The sequence below is a fragment of the Schistocerca gregaria genome, chromosome 4 (assembly GCF_023897955.1).
Source record: "Schistocerca gregaria isolate iqSchGreg1 chromosome 4, iqSchGreg1.2, whole genome shotgun sequence".
NCBI classification, from domain to species: domain Eukaryota; kingdom Metazoa; phylum Arthropoda; class Insecta; order Orthoptera; family Acrididae; genus Schistocerca; species Schistocerca gregaria.
Window position 1 is genome coordinate 755,625,250 of NC_064923.1, and position 16,595 is coordinate 755,641,844.

At 43.8% G+C, this 16,595-nt stretch overlaps 1 protein-coding gene across 1 annotated transcript in view; it reads right to left on the reverse strand.

Annotated features, from left to right (window-relative positions):
• LOC126267900 (uncharacterized) overlaps positions 1–15,717 on the reverse strand; it is a 1,063,720-nt gene extending 1,048,003 nt beyond the window's left edge. The window contains exons 1-2 of the mRNA XM_049973211.1: positions 15,627–15,717; positions 15,454–15,585 (exon numbers count right to left, since the gene is read on the reverse strand). Coding sequence (XP_049829168.1) covers positions 15,454–15,585; positions 15,627–15,717 — 223 coding nt within the window. The remainder of the gene's footprint in view (positions 1–15,453; positions 15,586–15,626) is intronic.
• Positions 15,718–16,595: the final 878 nt, after the last annotated feature.

Sequence of the window (16,595 nt, forward strand, 5' to 3'; positions counted from 1 at the left end):
TTCTTAGAAAACATACACCGTCTAGGAGGCAGTCTCAAATGTCAAGGCAACGATGGACTCCGAGTTATTAGAGGCCTTAGTAAAACACTCGTAAAAGTTAGCAATTTGCGGGAAAGGTCAGGAGAGGTTCGCAGGGAAGAAACAACGTGAGCGCTCTGTACACTTTCGGTCGCAATGAAATGTATTACGCGATTTCGTCCAAGAAGATTAGGTGCTTTCTGCAAGCGATAAACCTGTTAATAATAAGACAAGAGAAGACGGGAGTAAAAGGTCAGCGTGATCCATTACATACTTTAACAATACATTTGCGCTCCTACATATAAGTAACTTCTTCAGCAACGGCCTTTCGTCTGAAAAGACTATTCGACATTTAAGAATTTCTAAACTAGCAGTGTGTTCGTCCCAACTTTCCAAATAATACCGTGATATAGTGGTACACGCAGGAACCTGCTAAATTTGATAGCTGCGGTCGTCTGCAGAGATGAAGAAATGGGAAGCTAATGTTCGACTCTCTCTTCAGACCACGTGAATGCCATCCCCATCTATAATATTTTCGTTGCAATCGGATTTAAATTGTGAGTACTATTTTCGCAGAGGACACGAATTCTGAAGGATTTATCCCTTATAAAGTTCTGGAACAGTATGTAGACGTTCTTAAATAGATAAATCCTTTCGAATTGACAAAGTATGTCGTTACTTAACGAGCTGGAGTAAATTGTGATGAAACATAGGTTTCTGTTTCAAAGACATTTCTTGCGAAAGTTACTGTCGATCCCTTCTTTTACTTTCAGTTGTTTCAAGTAACACCACGTTTATAAAAAGCTATTAATGTTCCCACACCTTCATTCGTTTTCGGTTCGCAGACGTGAGTTAAAAAAATGTGTAACAGACCACGAGGCACCCATTTTGGAGGGCTCCCGCAGAAAACGCCCAACCATGTGCAGACAGAGTTTGTGCTCCGCCATTAATGAGGTAAACGGCGAGGTTACGATTTAGGTGTTTTTTTCTGTATCACGTACCGGGGATGGACAAAAAAATGTAAGCAGCGCTAGAAATGCCTGCTTGGATGTAAACTCAGATGATGGCCGAGCCTGTAAATAGTGTTGTATTTGATCACCAGTGGCAGCTTCAAGAGGTCGCATCGTTGTCTCTACTTCTTTCACCATTATGACATGAATTTGCTTTGATTTGTTGGCCACATTCCATTTTTACCATACAAGGACCCATTTTTTTGGATCTTGAAGTTCAGGGGAAACCCAAGGAAGGGTCAAGACAATACGCAGACAATGTTTCGCCACAGAAGTGTTTGCTAACGGAACTGGGCATTTCAGTCGGGGAGGGAAAAGCACTCAGGATGGATAAAAAAGAATGATGCTGGCGTTGAGCAAGTCAGTGTCCTGATTCTATTATTATGATTATTGGTGGAATGGCAAACCGTATGTACGTTAGTGCTGGTTTTGCTTATGGAATCCTGCTCAGGCTCAACTTTCATACAGTCTGTGCGCAGAGCGTCTCGCAACGGAAAGTCACCATCGCATCCCCATGAGATTTCATGGTAAGAGGGCCCAGTGGACAGCTCACCAAAAACTGAATGCAGATCAAGCATGGAAACAGGAAGAAAGTGTACTTGACTATGACGGAAGAAATCAAAATAGAAACAGTGAATGGTCCTGGAGTACTGCTGTGCGGTGTGAGATCCGCATCAGGTGGGGCTGACGGATGACATCCAAAAAGTTCAAAGAAGGGCAGCTCGTTTTGTATTATCACGAAATAGGGGAGATAGTGCCACAGGCATGATAAGTGAATTGGATTGGCAAACATTATAACAAAGGCATTTTTCGTAGCGACAGGACCTTCACATGAAATTTAAATCACCAATTTTCTCCTCCGATTGAGAAAACATTCTGTTAGCACCCACCTACAAAGGGAGAAACGATCGTCACGATAAAATAAGTGAAATCAGGACTCGCGCAGAAACATTTAAGTGCTCGTTTTCCCGCGCGCCGTTCGAGACTGGGACGGTAAAGAGACAGCTTGAAGGTGGTTGGTTCATTGAACCGCCAGGCACTTTAGTGTGAATAGCATTTACATCTAGAGAAGTGGAATATAGTGCATGCGGGAAGCAAAATGGCGTCGTGGTTAAGTGATTACGGTGATGGACTGCCCAGCGGGCGACCCGACTGCAAACCTTCCTTGTGCCAGCTTTTTTTGCTTTTTTTCGCATTTCGCTTTATTCAAATTAGTTCTGTGTCATGGTGTAATGTCCGTTTGCAACAGCGAGGTGTAAGGTGGGGACCTTTAATGACAGTCGATTCAGCACAACTACTCTATTAGTAACCGAAAGAAAGTGGTTTTCGAATGGAAACCGCAAACTTTTGATGACAACGCGCCAAGTCAACCGAAACCTGCACCGGAAAACACGTCTGGTGTGTCACACACGGCATTAGTAGCAGTACGTGTGCCATATGATGGGAATCTCTTATCAACGCACCTAATTTTTACGTCTGGTAAGTGAATGAGATGCGCCTCCTTGCTCTGTATCCTCGTTCGTATCTTTTCCCAAGGTAAAGATGAAAACATAATAGTTCGTCACTTAAGCTGGAACAAATGAACGCATCAGCTTCCAAATCACACAGTTTCTCTGAGCTCTGTCAAAACATACGTTTTTAACGTTTTTCAAATTGCGTACCGTTTTGGAACTTTTGACTCTTGAATGGCTTTGTTGTAACACAGTTCATTCTCGTTTATTTGTTGCTTCCATTTCTGTGAGAGGTGTACGTGTTATCTTGCCTGCTATCACTATTCATCAAATTAATCAGTGTCGGTAACATATTCTGACCACCAAAGTCACATTTTATAATCAATTAACCAATGTATAGTATGACAACTGCCAAGACTACAGAAAGAGAACAAACATTTGATTGACCGGTCGGACAATTCATAACGCTGTGATATATATATATATATATATATATATATATATATATATATATATATATATAAAGAACGAAACTTGTGTAGCTTGAAGGGGGAAACCAGGTGGCGCTATGATTGGTCCGCTAGATGGCGCTGCCATAGGTCAAACGGATATCAACTGCGGTTTTTTTTTACAAAAGGAACCCCAATTTTTTATTTCATATTCGTGTAGTACGTAAAGAAATATGAATGTTTTAGTTGGACCACGTTTTTCGCTTTGTGGTAGATGATTGCACAAACATATGGCTCACAATTTTAGACGAACAGTTGGTAACAGGTAGGTTTTTTAAATTAAAATACAGAACGTAGGTACGTTTGAACATTTTATTTCGCTTTTTCCAATGTGATACATGTGCCTTTGTGAACTTATCATTTCTGAGAACGCATGCTGTTAAGGCGTGATTACCTATAAATACCACATTAATGCAATAAATGCTCAAAATGATGTCCGTCAACTTCAATGCATTTGGCAATACGTATAACAACATTCCTCTCAACAGCGAGCAGTTCGCCTTCCGTAATGTTCGCACATGCATTGACTATCCGCTGGCGCATGCTGTCAGGCGTTGTCGGTGGATCACGATAGCAAATATCCTGCAACTTTCCCCACAGAAAGAAATCCGGGCACGTCAGATCCGGTGAACGTGCGGGCCATGGTATGGTTCTTCAAAGAGAAATCCACCTGTCATGAAATATGCTATTCAATACAGCTTCAACCGCACGCGAGCTATGTGCCGAACATCCATCATGTTGGAAGTACATCGCCATTCTATCATGCAGTGAAACATCTTGTAGTAACATCGGTACAACATTACGTAGGAAATCAGCATACATTGCACCACTTAGATTGCCATCGGTAAAGTGGGGGCCAATTATCCTTCCTCCCATAATGCCGCACCCTACATTAACCCGCCAAGGTCGCTGATTTTCCACTTGTCGGAGCCATCGTGGATTTTTCGTTGCCCAATGGTGCATATTATGCAGGTTTACGTTACCGCTGTTGGTGAATGGCGCTTCATCGCTAAATAGAACGCGTGCAAAAAATTTGTCGTCATCCCCTAATTTCTCTGTTGCCCAGTGCCAGAATTGAACACGACTTTCAAATTCGTCACCATGCAATTCCTTGTGCATAGAAATATGGTACTGGTGCAATCGATGTTGATGTAGCATTGTCAACATCGACGTTTTTGAAATTCCCGATTCTCGAGCAATTTATCTGCTACTGCTGTGCGGATTAGCCACGACAGCAGCTAAAACATCTTTTGCATCATTCGTTGCAGGTCGTGGTTGACGTTTCACACTTGGCTGAACACTTCCTGTTTGCTTAAATAACGTAACTCCCCGGCGAACGGTCCGAACACTAGGATGATGTCGTCCAGGATACCGAGCAGCATACATAGCACACGCTTGTTGGACATTTTGATAACAATAGCCATACATTAACACGACATCGATCTTTTCCGCAATTGGCTCAAAAATGGTTCAAATGGCTCTGAGCACTATGGGACTTAACATCTGAGGTCATCAGCCCACTAGAACTTAGAACTACTTTTACCTAACTAACCCAAGGACATCACACACATCCATGCCCGAGGCAGGATTCGCACCTGCGACCGTAGCGGTCTAGCTGTTCCGTACCGAAGCGCCTAGAACCGCTCGGTCACATCGTCCGGCGCATGTGGTAAACGGCCCATTTTAGCTCGGGTAATGTATCACGAAGCAAATACCGTCCGCACTGGAGGAATGTTACGTGATACCACGTACTTATACGTTCGTGACTATTACAGCGCCATCTATTACAAAGCGAAAAAAGTGGTTTAACTAAAACATTCATATTTCTTTACGTACTACAAGAATAGGTAATGGGGTTCCTACTTAAAAAAAAAACGCAATTGATATCCGTTTGACCTATCGCAGCGCCATCTAACGGGCCAAACATAGCGCCATCTCGTTTCCCCCTTCATGCTAGACGAGTTTCGTTCTTGATAGTTTTTTCGTTCGACGCTTATTTCGTGAGATATTTGGCCCAGTCATTATCAACGGACCACCTTGTATACAGGGTGTTACAAAAGGGTACGGCCAAACTTTCAGGAGACATTCCTCACACACAACGAAAGAAAATATGTTATGTGGACATGTTTCAGGAAACGCTTACCTTCCATGTTAGAGCTCATTTTATTACTTCCCTTCAAACCACATTAATCATGGAATGGAAACACACAGCAACAGAACGTACCAGCGTGACTTCAAACACTTTGTTACAGGAGATGTTCAAAATGTCCTCCGTTAGCGAGGATACATGCATCCACCCTCCATCGTATGGAATCCCTGATGCGCTGATGCAGCCCTGGAGAATGGATAATTGTATCACAGCCGTCTATAATACGGGCACGAAGAGTCTCTACATTTGGTATCAGGGTTGCGTAGACAAGAGCTTTCAAATGCCCACATAAATGAAAGTCAAGAGGGTTGAGGTCAGGGCAGCGTGGAGGCCATGGAATTGGTCCGCCTCTACCAATCCATCGGTCACCGAATCTGTTGTTGAGAAGCGTACGAACACTTCGACAGAAATGTGCAGGAGCTCCAGCGTGCCTGAACCAGATGTTGTGTCATACTTGTAAAGGCACATGTTCTAGCAGCACAGGTATCCCGTATGAAATCATGATAACGTGCTCCATTGAGCGTAGGTGAAAGAACGTCGGGCCCAATCAAGACATCACGAACAATGCCTGCCCAAACGTTCACAGAAAATCTGTGCATGATGTGATTGCACAATTGCGTGCGGATTCTCGTTAGCGCACACATTTTGATTGTGAAAATTTACAATTTGATCACGTTGGAATGAAGCCTCATCCGTAAAGAGAACATTTGCACTGAAATGAGGATTGACACATTGTGGGATGAACCATTCGCAGAAGTGTACCCGTGGAGGCCAATAAGCTGCTGATAGTGCCTGTACATGCTGTACATGGTACGGAAACAACTGGTTCTCCCGTAGCACTCTCCATGCAGTGACGTGGTCAACGTTACCTTGTACAGCAGCAACTTCTGTGACGCTGACATTGGGGTTATCGTCAACTGCACGAAGAATTGCCTCGTCCATTTCAGGTGTCCTCGTCGTTCTAGGTCTTCCCCAGTCGTGAGTCATAGGCTGGAATGTTCCGTGCTCCGTAAGACGCCGATCAATTGCTTCGAACGTCTTCCTGTTCTTCGGGACACCTTCGTTCTGGAAATCTGTCTCGATACAAACGTACCGCGCCACGGCTATTGCCCCGTGGTAATGCATACATCAAATGGGCATCTGCCAACTCCGCATTTGTAAACATTGCACTGACTGCAAAACCACGTTCGTGATGAACACTAACCTGTTGATGCTACGTACTGATGTTCTTGATGCTAGTACTGTATAGCAATGAGTCGCATGTCAACACAAGCACCGAAGCCAACACTACCTTCCTTCAATTGGGCTAACTGGCGGTGAATCGAGGAAGAACAATACATACTGACGAAACTAAAATGAGCTCTAACATGGAAATTAAGCGTTTCCGGACCCATGCCCATATAACATCTTTTCTTTATTTGTGTGTGAGGAATGTTTCCTGAAAGCTTGGCCGTTCCTTTTTGTAACACCCTGTATAGCACGAGAGAGTTTTGAACTCACCTCGCCCTCCCGGTAGTCCAACACCATAACTACTTAACCACGACACCGTCGCTGTTTCAGGCTGCTCTTTATTGCACTTCTTGTTCTTGGACCGTTCACTATTTCTATTTCGTTTCTTTTTATTTATCCACAGTTTAGTACACGTTCTTCCCGTTTTCATGCTTGACCTGTGTTCAGTTATTGACAGGTTGTGCACTGGGCCCTCTTACCACTAAATCTAAGAGGGGCACGATGGCGAGTTTCCCATATCAGGAGCACAAGGGCACAAGAGCAGTCGATTGATGATTTGTCACAATCCACTGCATTCACGTGCTAAACAAGGTCAAACGTCTTTGGAACGAAACATAGATTCATCACTTCGAGACAGAGAGCTGCCCCAGCGCATAGAATAGATATACTCCGAATCTCCAGCCAAAAACAAATTGAAAAAATCAGGTCTCTGCAGGAGTATGGTGCTCACAGTTTTCCGAGGTTCGGAAAGGCCGTTGCTGGAACGTTACCTGGAATAGAGGGTCAACAGTAACCGTTGTGTGCTATGCTTCGCAACAAGCTGAAGCTTGTAGTACGAAGTAAACTCCGAGGTCAACTGCTGGAAAATATTCTTCTCTTTGCATGACATCGCGCCTCCACAGGCTGCAGCTCCACTCTCTTCATGATCTAAATTGCGATGTGCTTGAACACCCTGCATACAGTGCCGACCTGTTCCCGTCGGAATACGAATCGTTTGGTGAAGTCCAATACACGAGTACGTTAAGAGTCCATCAATACAGGGGCCACACGTGGCGTGCTGCTCAACAGCAAACCTTTATTTTCTCACGGAGTCAGAAACTTTGTAATTATATGAACGAAGTGCCTTCAAGACCACTACAACTACACCGAAGAAGAATGCCCCTGCATATTTTCTATTGCTCTAATGAAATTTAGAACCACAAGACGTGATATTCAATAGAAAGTTCTTGGTTAATTTGCAGCATCAAATTCGCATAAAATGCAAAGATTTCGGCGACTGCCTCCATCGTCGTCGTCAAGTGCTAAGTCTGACTGTCGTGAAAGTAATTATTGACTTACTCTAAGAGGGTAATGCATTCACACGTCCAGTCATTCGGAGTTCACTCTTCGAGAGAATTTAATTTTTAGTTAAACTCACACGCCTTAACGCCGATATATGACCGTGATTCACGTTACCCTATGATCCTAACATAGAGATTCAAAGTGACAATATAAATAATTTAAGGATTACGTTGTCTGATTTATACTGTTAATTGTGATTCGGCGCACTACAAGTGAAAAACATATTGAGGTTAAAGCAACTGGATACCGCCTTAAGTTTGATTCTATTTAGTTATGTTCTGGAACGTACCGAAAACATTTTATGAGCGATTTGTATGTCATTACAATAGGAGCCGGTAACAATGGCACAGTCACGAAATAAAGACACGCATTATTTCCAAGACTGAGGTGAAACGCTGATCTTAGTTTTCCTCAAGCGTTTGGTCAATCTTAGTTTTCCTCAAGCGTTTGGTCAGTAGCGGACCTGCCAGAGCTAGCCTTCCGAACGTAGAATCAGCAAAATTGCGACGTTGCTTTATCTGACTAGGACAGAAAATGTTAAAAATGGATAAGCAGGTCACCGCAACTAAAAACATGTAATTCGAGGACTTCAGCAGTTGTCAGTGTATATTGCAGTTGATCTGTCACTTGTAAACAAATGACGTTGCTGCTGAATACAGTGTAACATACCACTTTCAGTTGTATAGGACAAAAAGATTACAAATGTTGATAGTTTTCTGTGAGACTCAAAAGACAGTATAGCTGAAGCATGCGATAATGTCAACTATACTTGTAGTATACCAAGGTAGTCCCAAAAGTAAGGTCTCCTATTTTTTTATGAGTACATAGATCTGCTTATTTCTACAATGGTTTACATCAGTTCACAGCTTGAACATTTAGTTATTTTTCGACATCATCACCATTTCTGTCGATGCATTTTTGTAGACGCTGTGGCAGTTTTTGTATGCCCATGTCATACCAGATCGCCGCCATGCTGTTCAGAAAGTTATGAACCTCTTCTTTCACCTCGTTGTCGGAGCTGAATCGCTTTCCGGTCAAATGTTTTTTTAACCCAGGGAACAGGTGATAGTCAGTGTACGCCAAGTCAAGACTATACGGTCGGTGGGTGATTACGTTCCACTGAAACTGCTGCAGGAGAGCAACGGTTTCCCGAACGATGTGAGAGCGGGCGTTGTCATTGAGAATGTGTACGCCCTTGCACAACATTCCTCTTCTCCGGTTCTGAATTGACCGTTCGGTTTTTTCAGAGTCTCACAGTGTCAGCGTTAATTGTGGTCCCAGTGGGCATAAAGTCGACCAACAATACCGCTTTCCGAGCCCAAAAAATGGTTGTGATGACTTTACCGGCAGACTGTGTTTGCTGGAATTTCCGCGGCTTTGGCGAAGAAGGATGCCGCCACTGGCGTGATTGTTGCTTGGTTTCAGGTGTAAAGTGGTATGCCCACGTTTCGTCACCAGTGACAATTGAGTCCACAAAGTAGTCCTGTTCGGCTGCAAGGCGGTGAAGAAATGCGCGGGAAGCATCAACTCGTTGCCGCATGTGGTCTTCAGTCAGCATGGGTGGCGTCCATCTTGCTCACACCTTCCGGTAGTTCGATGTTTCCGATAAAATTCTGTGAGCGATGCTTCGGGAAACCTCAGGAACCAACGTGCAGAGATGATCCAGGGTGATCCGCCGGTCTTCACGCATGCTTCGCGCAACTTTCAATACTGTCTCCTCAGAAAATGGCGGTCTCCCGGTCCTTTGTTCGTCATGAATTTCGGTCCGACCAGCTGCAAACTCTCTACACCACTTACGAACATTTTGACATCCATACACAACTCACAACTCAATATACACGTCCGTCAGTTGGCGATGGATTTCAATCGGCGCAGTGCCCTTTGCGTTCAAAAACCGTATAACTGTGCGCTGTTCGCACTTGTCGGGAACATCAGACGGGAGCTCCAGTCTCAACGGCTGCCAAGCCAAGACTGAGCGCGGTGTGCGCATGTTTACACACAGCGCGTGAAGCACTCTTCATAACAGTGTGACCAACTGCCACACATACAGAGTTCTGTACTTGTAAAAAACAGGAGACTTTTCATTTGGGATTACCCTCGTATAGGGCTAATAAGAAGTATAATACAATCACTAGATACTTCCGTGGAATGATGAAAAATGTAAAAGAAAACAGCGATTAAATTAAAACACACGGACACACGGACATTGCTGGATAGACGAAGCTTAGAGAGTGTTTTTGCATTTAATGGACCCTCACATTACAGTAAGACCATCTTGAAAAGATATTTTGCTCCAGTTCACGTGATAATGCAACGAGACTGTATGTTGTGTCTTGCAAAACTGGGCGCGTATGCTGTCGGGGTGGACATCTCACGCAGAGAATTGATCGGAACAGTGGGAACGGCTGGACAATCAGAAGCCAGGATTCGGATGTGATTTGGAAACGCGTAAAATACGTCCGCTGGTGCTTTGCACATCGCTGACAGTTACGACAAACTAAATGCTCTGACATGCCTCTTCTCCCAAAGCGACTGTAGGAGAAAAAGAGAAACAATACACACTGGAAGACACGTGTCGATGCCATACTCAGATTTATCACCTGAACCTTGTATGCCGATGGATATTACGTTTCCTTGTCTCGGTCTATATGATGCCGTGAAATAGTTTCTTTAACTAAACGTATCGCGAGAAGCACAAAACAGGAGGAACACTTTCCTATTTACTGAAAAAAAATATTCCCGATAAATTATAAAGCCTCTGAACGTAATGGCTTCCAGATGTGAAATACTGTTTCTATCTTCTGGTCCAGACTGTATTACGTTCCTTTCGGAGTAAGCTGATGCATTAGCTCCATACTCAACAATCATATACAACCGTTCGCTCGACGAAATATCCGTACCCAAAGATTGGAAAGTTGCACAGGTCACACCAATATTCAAGAAAGGTAGTAGGAGTAATCCACTAAATTACAGGCCCATATCATTAACGTCGATATGCAGCAGGTTTCTGGAACATATATTGTGTTCGAACATTATGAGTTATCTCGAAGAAAACGGTCTATTGACACACAGTCAACATGGTTTTACAAAACATCGTTCTTGTGAAACACAACTAGCTCTTTATCCGCATGAAGTGCTGAATGCTATTGACAAGAGATTTCAGATCGATTCCATATTCCTGGATTTCCGGAAGGCTTTTGGCACTGTACAACACAAGCGGCTCGTAGTAAAATTGCGTGCTTATGGAATGTCGCCTCAGTTATGTGACTGGATTAGCGATTTCCTGTCAGAGAGTTCACAGTTCGTAGTAACTGGCGGAAAGTGATCGACTAAGACAGAAGTGACTTCTGGGATTCCATAAGGTAGTGTTATAGGTCCTTTGCTATTCCTGATCTATATAAACGATTTGGGAGACAATCTGAGCAGCCATCTTCGGTTGTTTTCAGATGACACTGTCATTTATAGAGTAATAAAGTCATCAGAAGATCAAAAAAACCTGCAAAACGATTTAGAAAAGACATCTGAATGGTGCGAAAAGTGTCAGTTGACCCTAAATGACGAAAAGTGTGAGGTCATCCACATGAGTGCTGAAAGGAACTCGTTAAACTTCGGTTACACGATAAATCACTCTAATCTAAAGGCCGTAAATTCATCTAAATACCGAGGTATTACAATTACGAAAGACTTCAATTGGAAAGGACACATAGAAAATGTTGTGGGGAAGGCTAACGAAAGACTGCGTTTTATTGGCAGGACACTTAGAGAATGTAACAGACCTACTAAGGAGACTGCCTACATTACGCTTGTCCGTCCTCTTTTAGAATACTCCTTCGCGGTGTCGGATCCTTAGCAGATAGGACCGACGGAGTACGTCTAGAAAGTTCAAAGAAAGGCATCACGTTTTTCATTATCACAAAATATGGAAGAGAGTGTCAGAGAAATGATATAGGATTTGGGCTGGAAATTATTAAAAGAAAGGCGTTTTTCGTTGCGATGGAATCTTCTTACGAAATTCCAATCACCAACTTTCTCCTCCGAATGCGAAGGTATTTTGTTGACACCAACCTACATATGGCGGAAAGATGACCACGATAAAATAAGGGAAATCAGAGCTCGTACGCAAAGATGTAGGTGTTCATTCTTTCTGCCCGCTATACGAGATTGGAATAATAGAGCATTGTGGAGGTGGTTCGATGAACTCTCTGCCAGGCACTTAAGTGTGATTTGCACAGTATCGATGCAGATGGAATATCGGACGCTGGTCCTCGTACATTCGCTGCTACCTGAACGTCCTTTCGAATGGACCGTTTTGTGTTGGTCTTGTATCTTGCGCCTCGCTGCCCATGTTTTTAGACACGGACGAGACGGATGTTTAAAGAGAGTGGCAAAGCTTCCCCTCCCCCTCCCGTGCCGGCGCTGGGCAAGGTGTCTCTAGTGCGGCGGTCCGCCACGGGCGGCCAGCGTCGAGTTCTGACACGGCGAGGCGGATCAAAACCTCAGCCTGAGTTTCGCCACTTTCCGTCTGGCCTGATTTAGCCCTGTAATACTGTAAGCACATGGTTAGAACACAGTTGTCGTTTTCGGTATTGTTTGAGGGGTGTGAAGATGGACAACACCGCCCAGAACAGTTCAGTTTGAAGTAATAACAAACAGCGATCGACAGGTCTAAAATAAGTTTTTCTTTCTGCAAATAAGAACCATGGGTAGCTCCTTGTGACAAGTATGACCAGTTTTGACAAAACAGTTATAACTGTGGTCATAGTTAGTAAATGCAAAATTTTGTTAATCTTTAGAAATGAAACAAGTTTCATAATGCAGTTTGCGACAGCAGGTTGCTCCAGATATGGTAGAAATTATTTAGCGCGGGTTAGTGACGTGATCAGTGAAGTGTACCTATTCCAAGTTTTTGGACCTAGGCAGACAATTATTGTGAATGAAAGCTGCACAAATATCATGGAATAATAAGAATAAAATACAGTTGTTGAGTTATAGGAAATTAAAAAATTGAAAAATGAAAGAACTCACACTTTCGTGTTAAATTTCTAAGAGACTTATAGTAACGCTCCCGCTTAAAGTAGGTCAGATATTCCGCTGCTCAGTACGTCGCTACTGGTGTCACCTTGAGGAATAAAGAGAAATATTAATGAAGCAGTGTAGCGGAAGTTGTGCCAGTCTCGAGATGGAACGCCGCATTCTATTGCAAGTCTGCGGTAGCGTTCTCGCTTCCCACGCACGGGTTCCCCGGTTCGATTCCCGACGGGGTCAGGGATTTTCTTTGCCCCGTGATGACTGGGTGTTGTGTGCTGTCCTTAGTTTAGCTAGGTTTAAGTAGTTCTAAGTTCTAGGGGACTGATGACCATAGATGTTAAGCCCCATAGTGCTCTGAACCATTTGAACCATTTTCTATTGCAAGTCACTCAAAACATTTTTCGCGGGGCGAGGAGGCGCAGTGGCTATTACACTAGACTCGCATTTGGGAGGACAGGGGTTTAAATCCCACTGCGCCCATCAAGAGGTAGGTTTATCGTGGTTTCGCTAAATCGATTACGACAAACGTCAGGATAGTTACTTTGACAGGGACGAAGCCTATTCCCTTCCCCATCCTTCATCAATACGAGTACGTCGTCGACGGTACGTAAAACGTAACTTTCCGTACTTCGATTATCTATCTTTCTTATTGGTACAATACATGTTACCTTACTGGCTTAAGTATTTCTTAGTATGTACTAAATAATATCAAGATTTGCGTATTTCATAGAACAGCTTGCAATATGACAGTTATGGGGAGTTAACGATTGCTTCGGTACCACTAAAAGTTCAGTGGAAGTGTGGTTCACTTATTCACTGTATCAACATCATTATTTCAGGTCATTTAACTGAAATTAACAGAAAGTTATAATTACTTACGAAACCTTATGTTGTGCATTGGCATAGAGTCGTAAATCTGAGCAAAATTTATAATTTAATTCTCGTGATTGCATTACTACACTCACATAGAAATTTTAGGAGAAATATCTCTGTTGTAATTAAATCAATAATTAAATAGCAAAATTCGTAAATTTCAACTTACCTAAAAACAAACTTTTGAACGTTAATCAGTCATCTGATATATTTAACGTGACCTATGCACTACGAAAAACCAATTACATCAGTTGCAATTAACTTTTTAATTAACGATTGTCGAACATTCTTATGTTGAGATTACTGATTTTAGTCATTTTGATACTAAGAAATTATCACACAGATCTTTAATCTGAAATTCCGTTTTGGTATTTTGTGCTGTACCTCAGTTAATGCCAGGAATAAAATAGATCCTGAATTCAAGATGTAATTAATAATTTTATGATAGGTATTGTATTGTAACTTCATAACCAAATCTCCACACAAGAATCAAAAGAACAATATTTACAAACGTATTCAGAATGAATCATCATTTGTTGTCTTTGGTTCCGTTGTTGGTTGATTTTGGGGAAGGGACCAAACAGGGAGGGCATCGGTGCCATCGGATTAGGGAGGGATGGGGAAGGAAGCCGGCTGTGCCCTTTCGAAGGAACCATCCCGGAATTTGCCCGAAGTGATTTAAGGAAATCACAGAAAACCTAAATCAGGATAAGCGGACGCAGGTTTGAAGCGTCGTCCTCCCGAATGCGAGTCCAGTGTGCTAACCACTGTGCCACCTCGCAGTTATTGTCTTGTTATGAATCATTAACTTTTCATTATAAATCAGTAAATGTAATTGCTTATGCCGGCCGGAGTGGCCGTGCGGTTCTAGGTGCTACAGTCTGGAACCGAGCAACCGCTACGGTCGCAGGTTCGAATCCCGCCTCGGGCATGGATGTGTGTGATGTCCTTAGGTTCAATTAGTTCTATGTTCTAGGTGACTGATGACCTCAGAAGCTAAGTCATATAGTGCTCAGAGCCATTGAACCGTTTGTAATTGCTTTTGACAACAGACCAAAGACGATACATCGTTAACACAGGGTTATACTGCCCCTGCAGTCAGTCACTGTTTGGCCAATCGCCGTTTGGCCAATGTAATGACGCAGAATCTATAATGGTTGCTGTTTTGTCGGTCATGTTAGTAGAAAACAGTTTTTGTAAATGCTTATAGAAAATACATCTGCTTTTTAAAGTGTTCGTCACTGTGTTGGAAAATATTTTTTAATATCCAGTTTTTCACCAAGACCGAAATCCAGGCAAAACTGCAATTTACGTCCCATAATGGTCTTGGTGGAAGTGATTCGACAGTTCACATATAAGTATCCCACTGCAAAGAGCTGCATCATTCTCATACTGCGATGAATCTCTCGTAATGAGAGGTATTTTAGCCAGAATTGCAGTTGGAGTAATATTAGGTCCTCCAACCTGTTTACAGAGTGAAAACGGGAGCAACAAACTTGAGCCGCAATCGAAGCAAGCTTCTCAATATCTAATCATACAAGGCTTACGTATGTTCGCATACCCCCGGCAACAACACACCTGAGGCACAATAAAATCTGGAGTTTTGCTGTAACACAACTTCTTCCTATTGTCTTGGCACTCGTGATAAACTATATTAGTTTCAATTCCAACTTGGCGGTCAGTAGTTGATGTATTATACAGGTTCCGTGTTTCGAAAGTAAACACGTTGGCCACGCTTAGTGGTGGGACAGCCTATCCTTAAACTAAATATCAGAGAAAGTATCAGAGGCAGCTCTGTGTAAACCTGAGCACTGGATTTAGTGGATGTAAGAGGCGCAACGTACCTGCCGCAGAGTCGGTGGTCGCCATCTGTGCGGTCAGCTGAGCAGAGCAGGCCGTCGTCCGCCACGCCCACACCCGCGGCGGCTGCTGAGGTGTTGCGGCTCCAGCGGCCGCCTCCAGACTGGAGCCTGGAGCTGGACCGGCATTCCAGGCGGCAACGGTACCTGCGGCATGCCCTCCGCCGCCTGCGTCCGCCGCAGGGAGGAGGGGCGGCGCCACCTGTTGAGCCGGCCCGCTGCCTCCCTCGCGCCCGCAACTCTGCCCATGCAACGACGACTCGATGTAATGGAAAGCTGGGCGCTGCAAAATAAGATAACAATCAACCCGACGAAGACGGCAGCCGTTATGTTCACACGGAGGGAACCAGTTCTGAACGACAGACTCCAAATAGCTGATCCATTTATCCCATGGCCGCCGGGAGTGAAGTACCTCGGTGTCTACCTTGTCAAAAATTGCTCCTTACGTAGCATATTGACTGTGGTGTCACCGCCAGACACCACACTTGCTAGGTGGTAGCCTTTAAATCGGCCGCGGTCCGTTAGTATACGTCGGACCAGCGTGTAGCCAATATCGGTGATTGCAGACCGAGCGCCACCGCACGACAGGTCTAGTCTAGAGAGACTCCCTAGCACTCGCCCAGTTGAACAGCCGACTTTGCTAGCGACGGTTCACTGTCTACATTCGCTCTCATTAGCAGAGACGACAGTATAGCATAGCCTTCAGCTACGTCATTTGCTACGACCTAGCAAGGCGCCATATTCTGAATAGATAATATTGTGAATCATGTACCGTTAAGAGCGACGTTCATCATTAGTGTATTAAAGTTAAGTATCAAAGTAATTACGTCCGCTTTTTGAATTCTCATTCCTTGTCATGTTCCAGATCTCACGTCAGTATAGTTCTTCCCTCCTCACTCCAGCCTGCGTGAGCTAAAACGCGTGCATTTCGGCCTCCACTCGTAACACGGTGTTGGCTCTTCTGCTAACAAAAAACTGACGAGAAGAAGACGGCAGCCCAGACGATGCCCAGGTCATTGATTCCGTTCCTGAAGAGTAAGGATCTCAACCCTAAGACTAAACTCCAATTGTATAACGCAGCGGTGGAACCCACAATGTTATATACTGTAGCTCCACCTCGTGGGGAA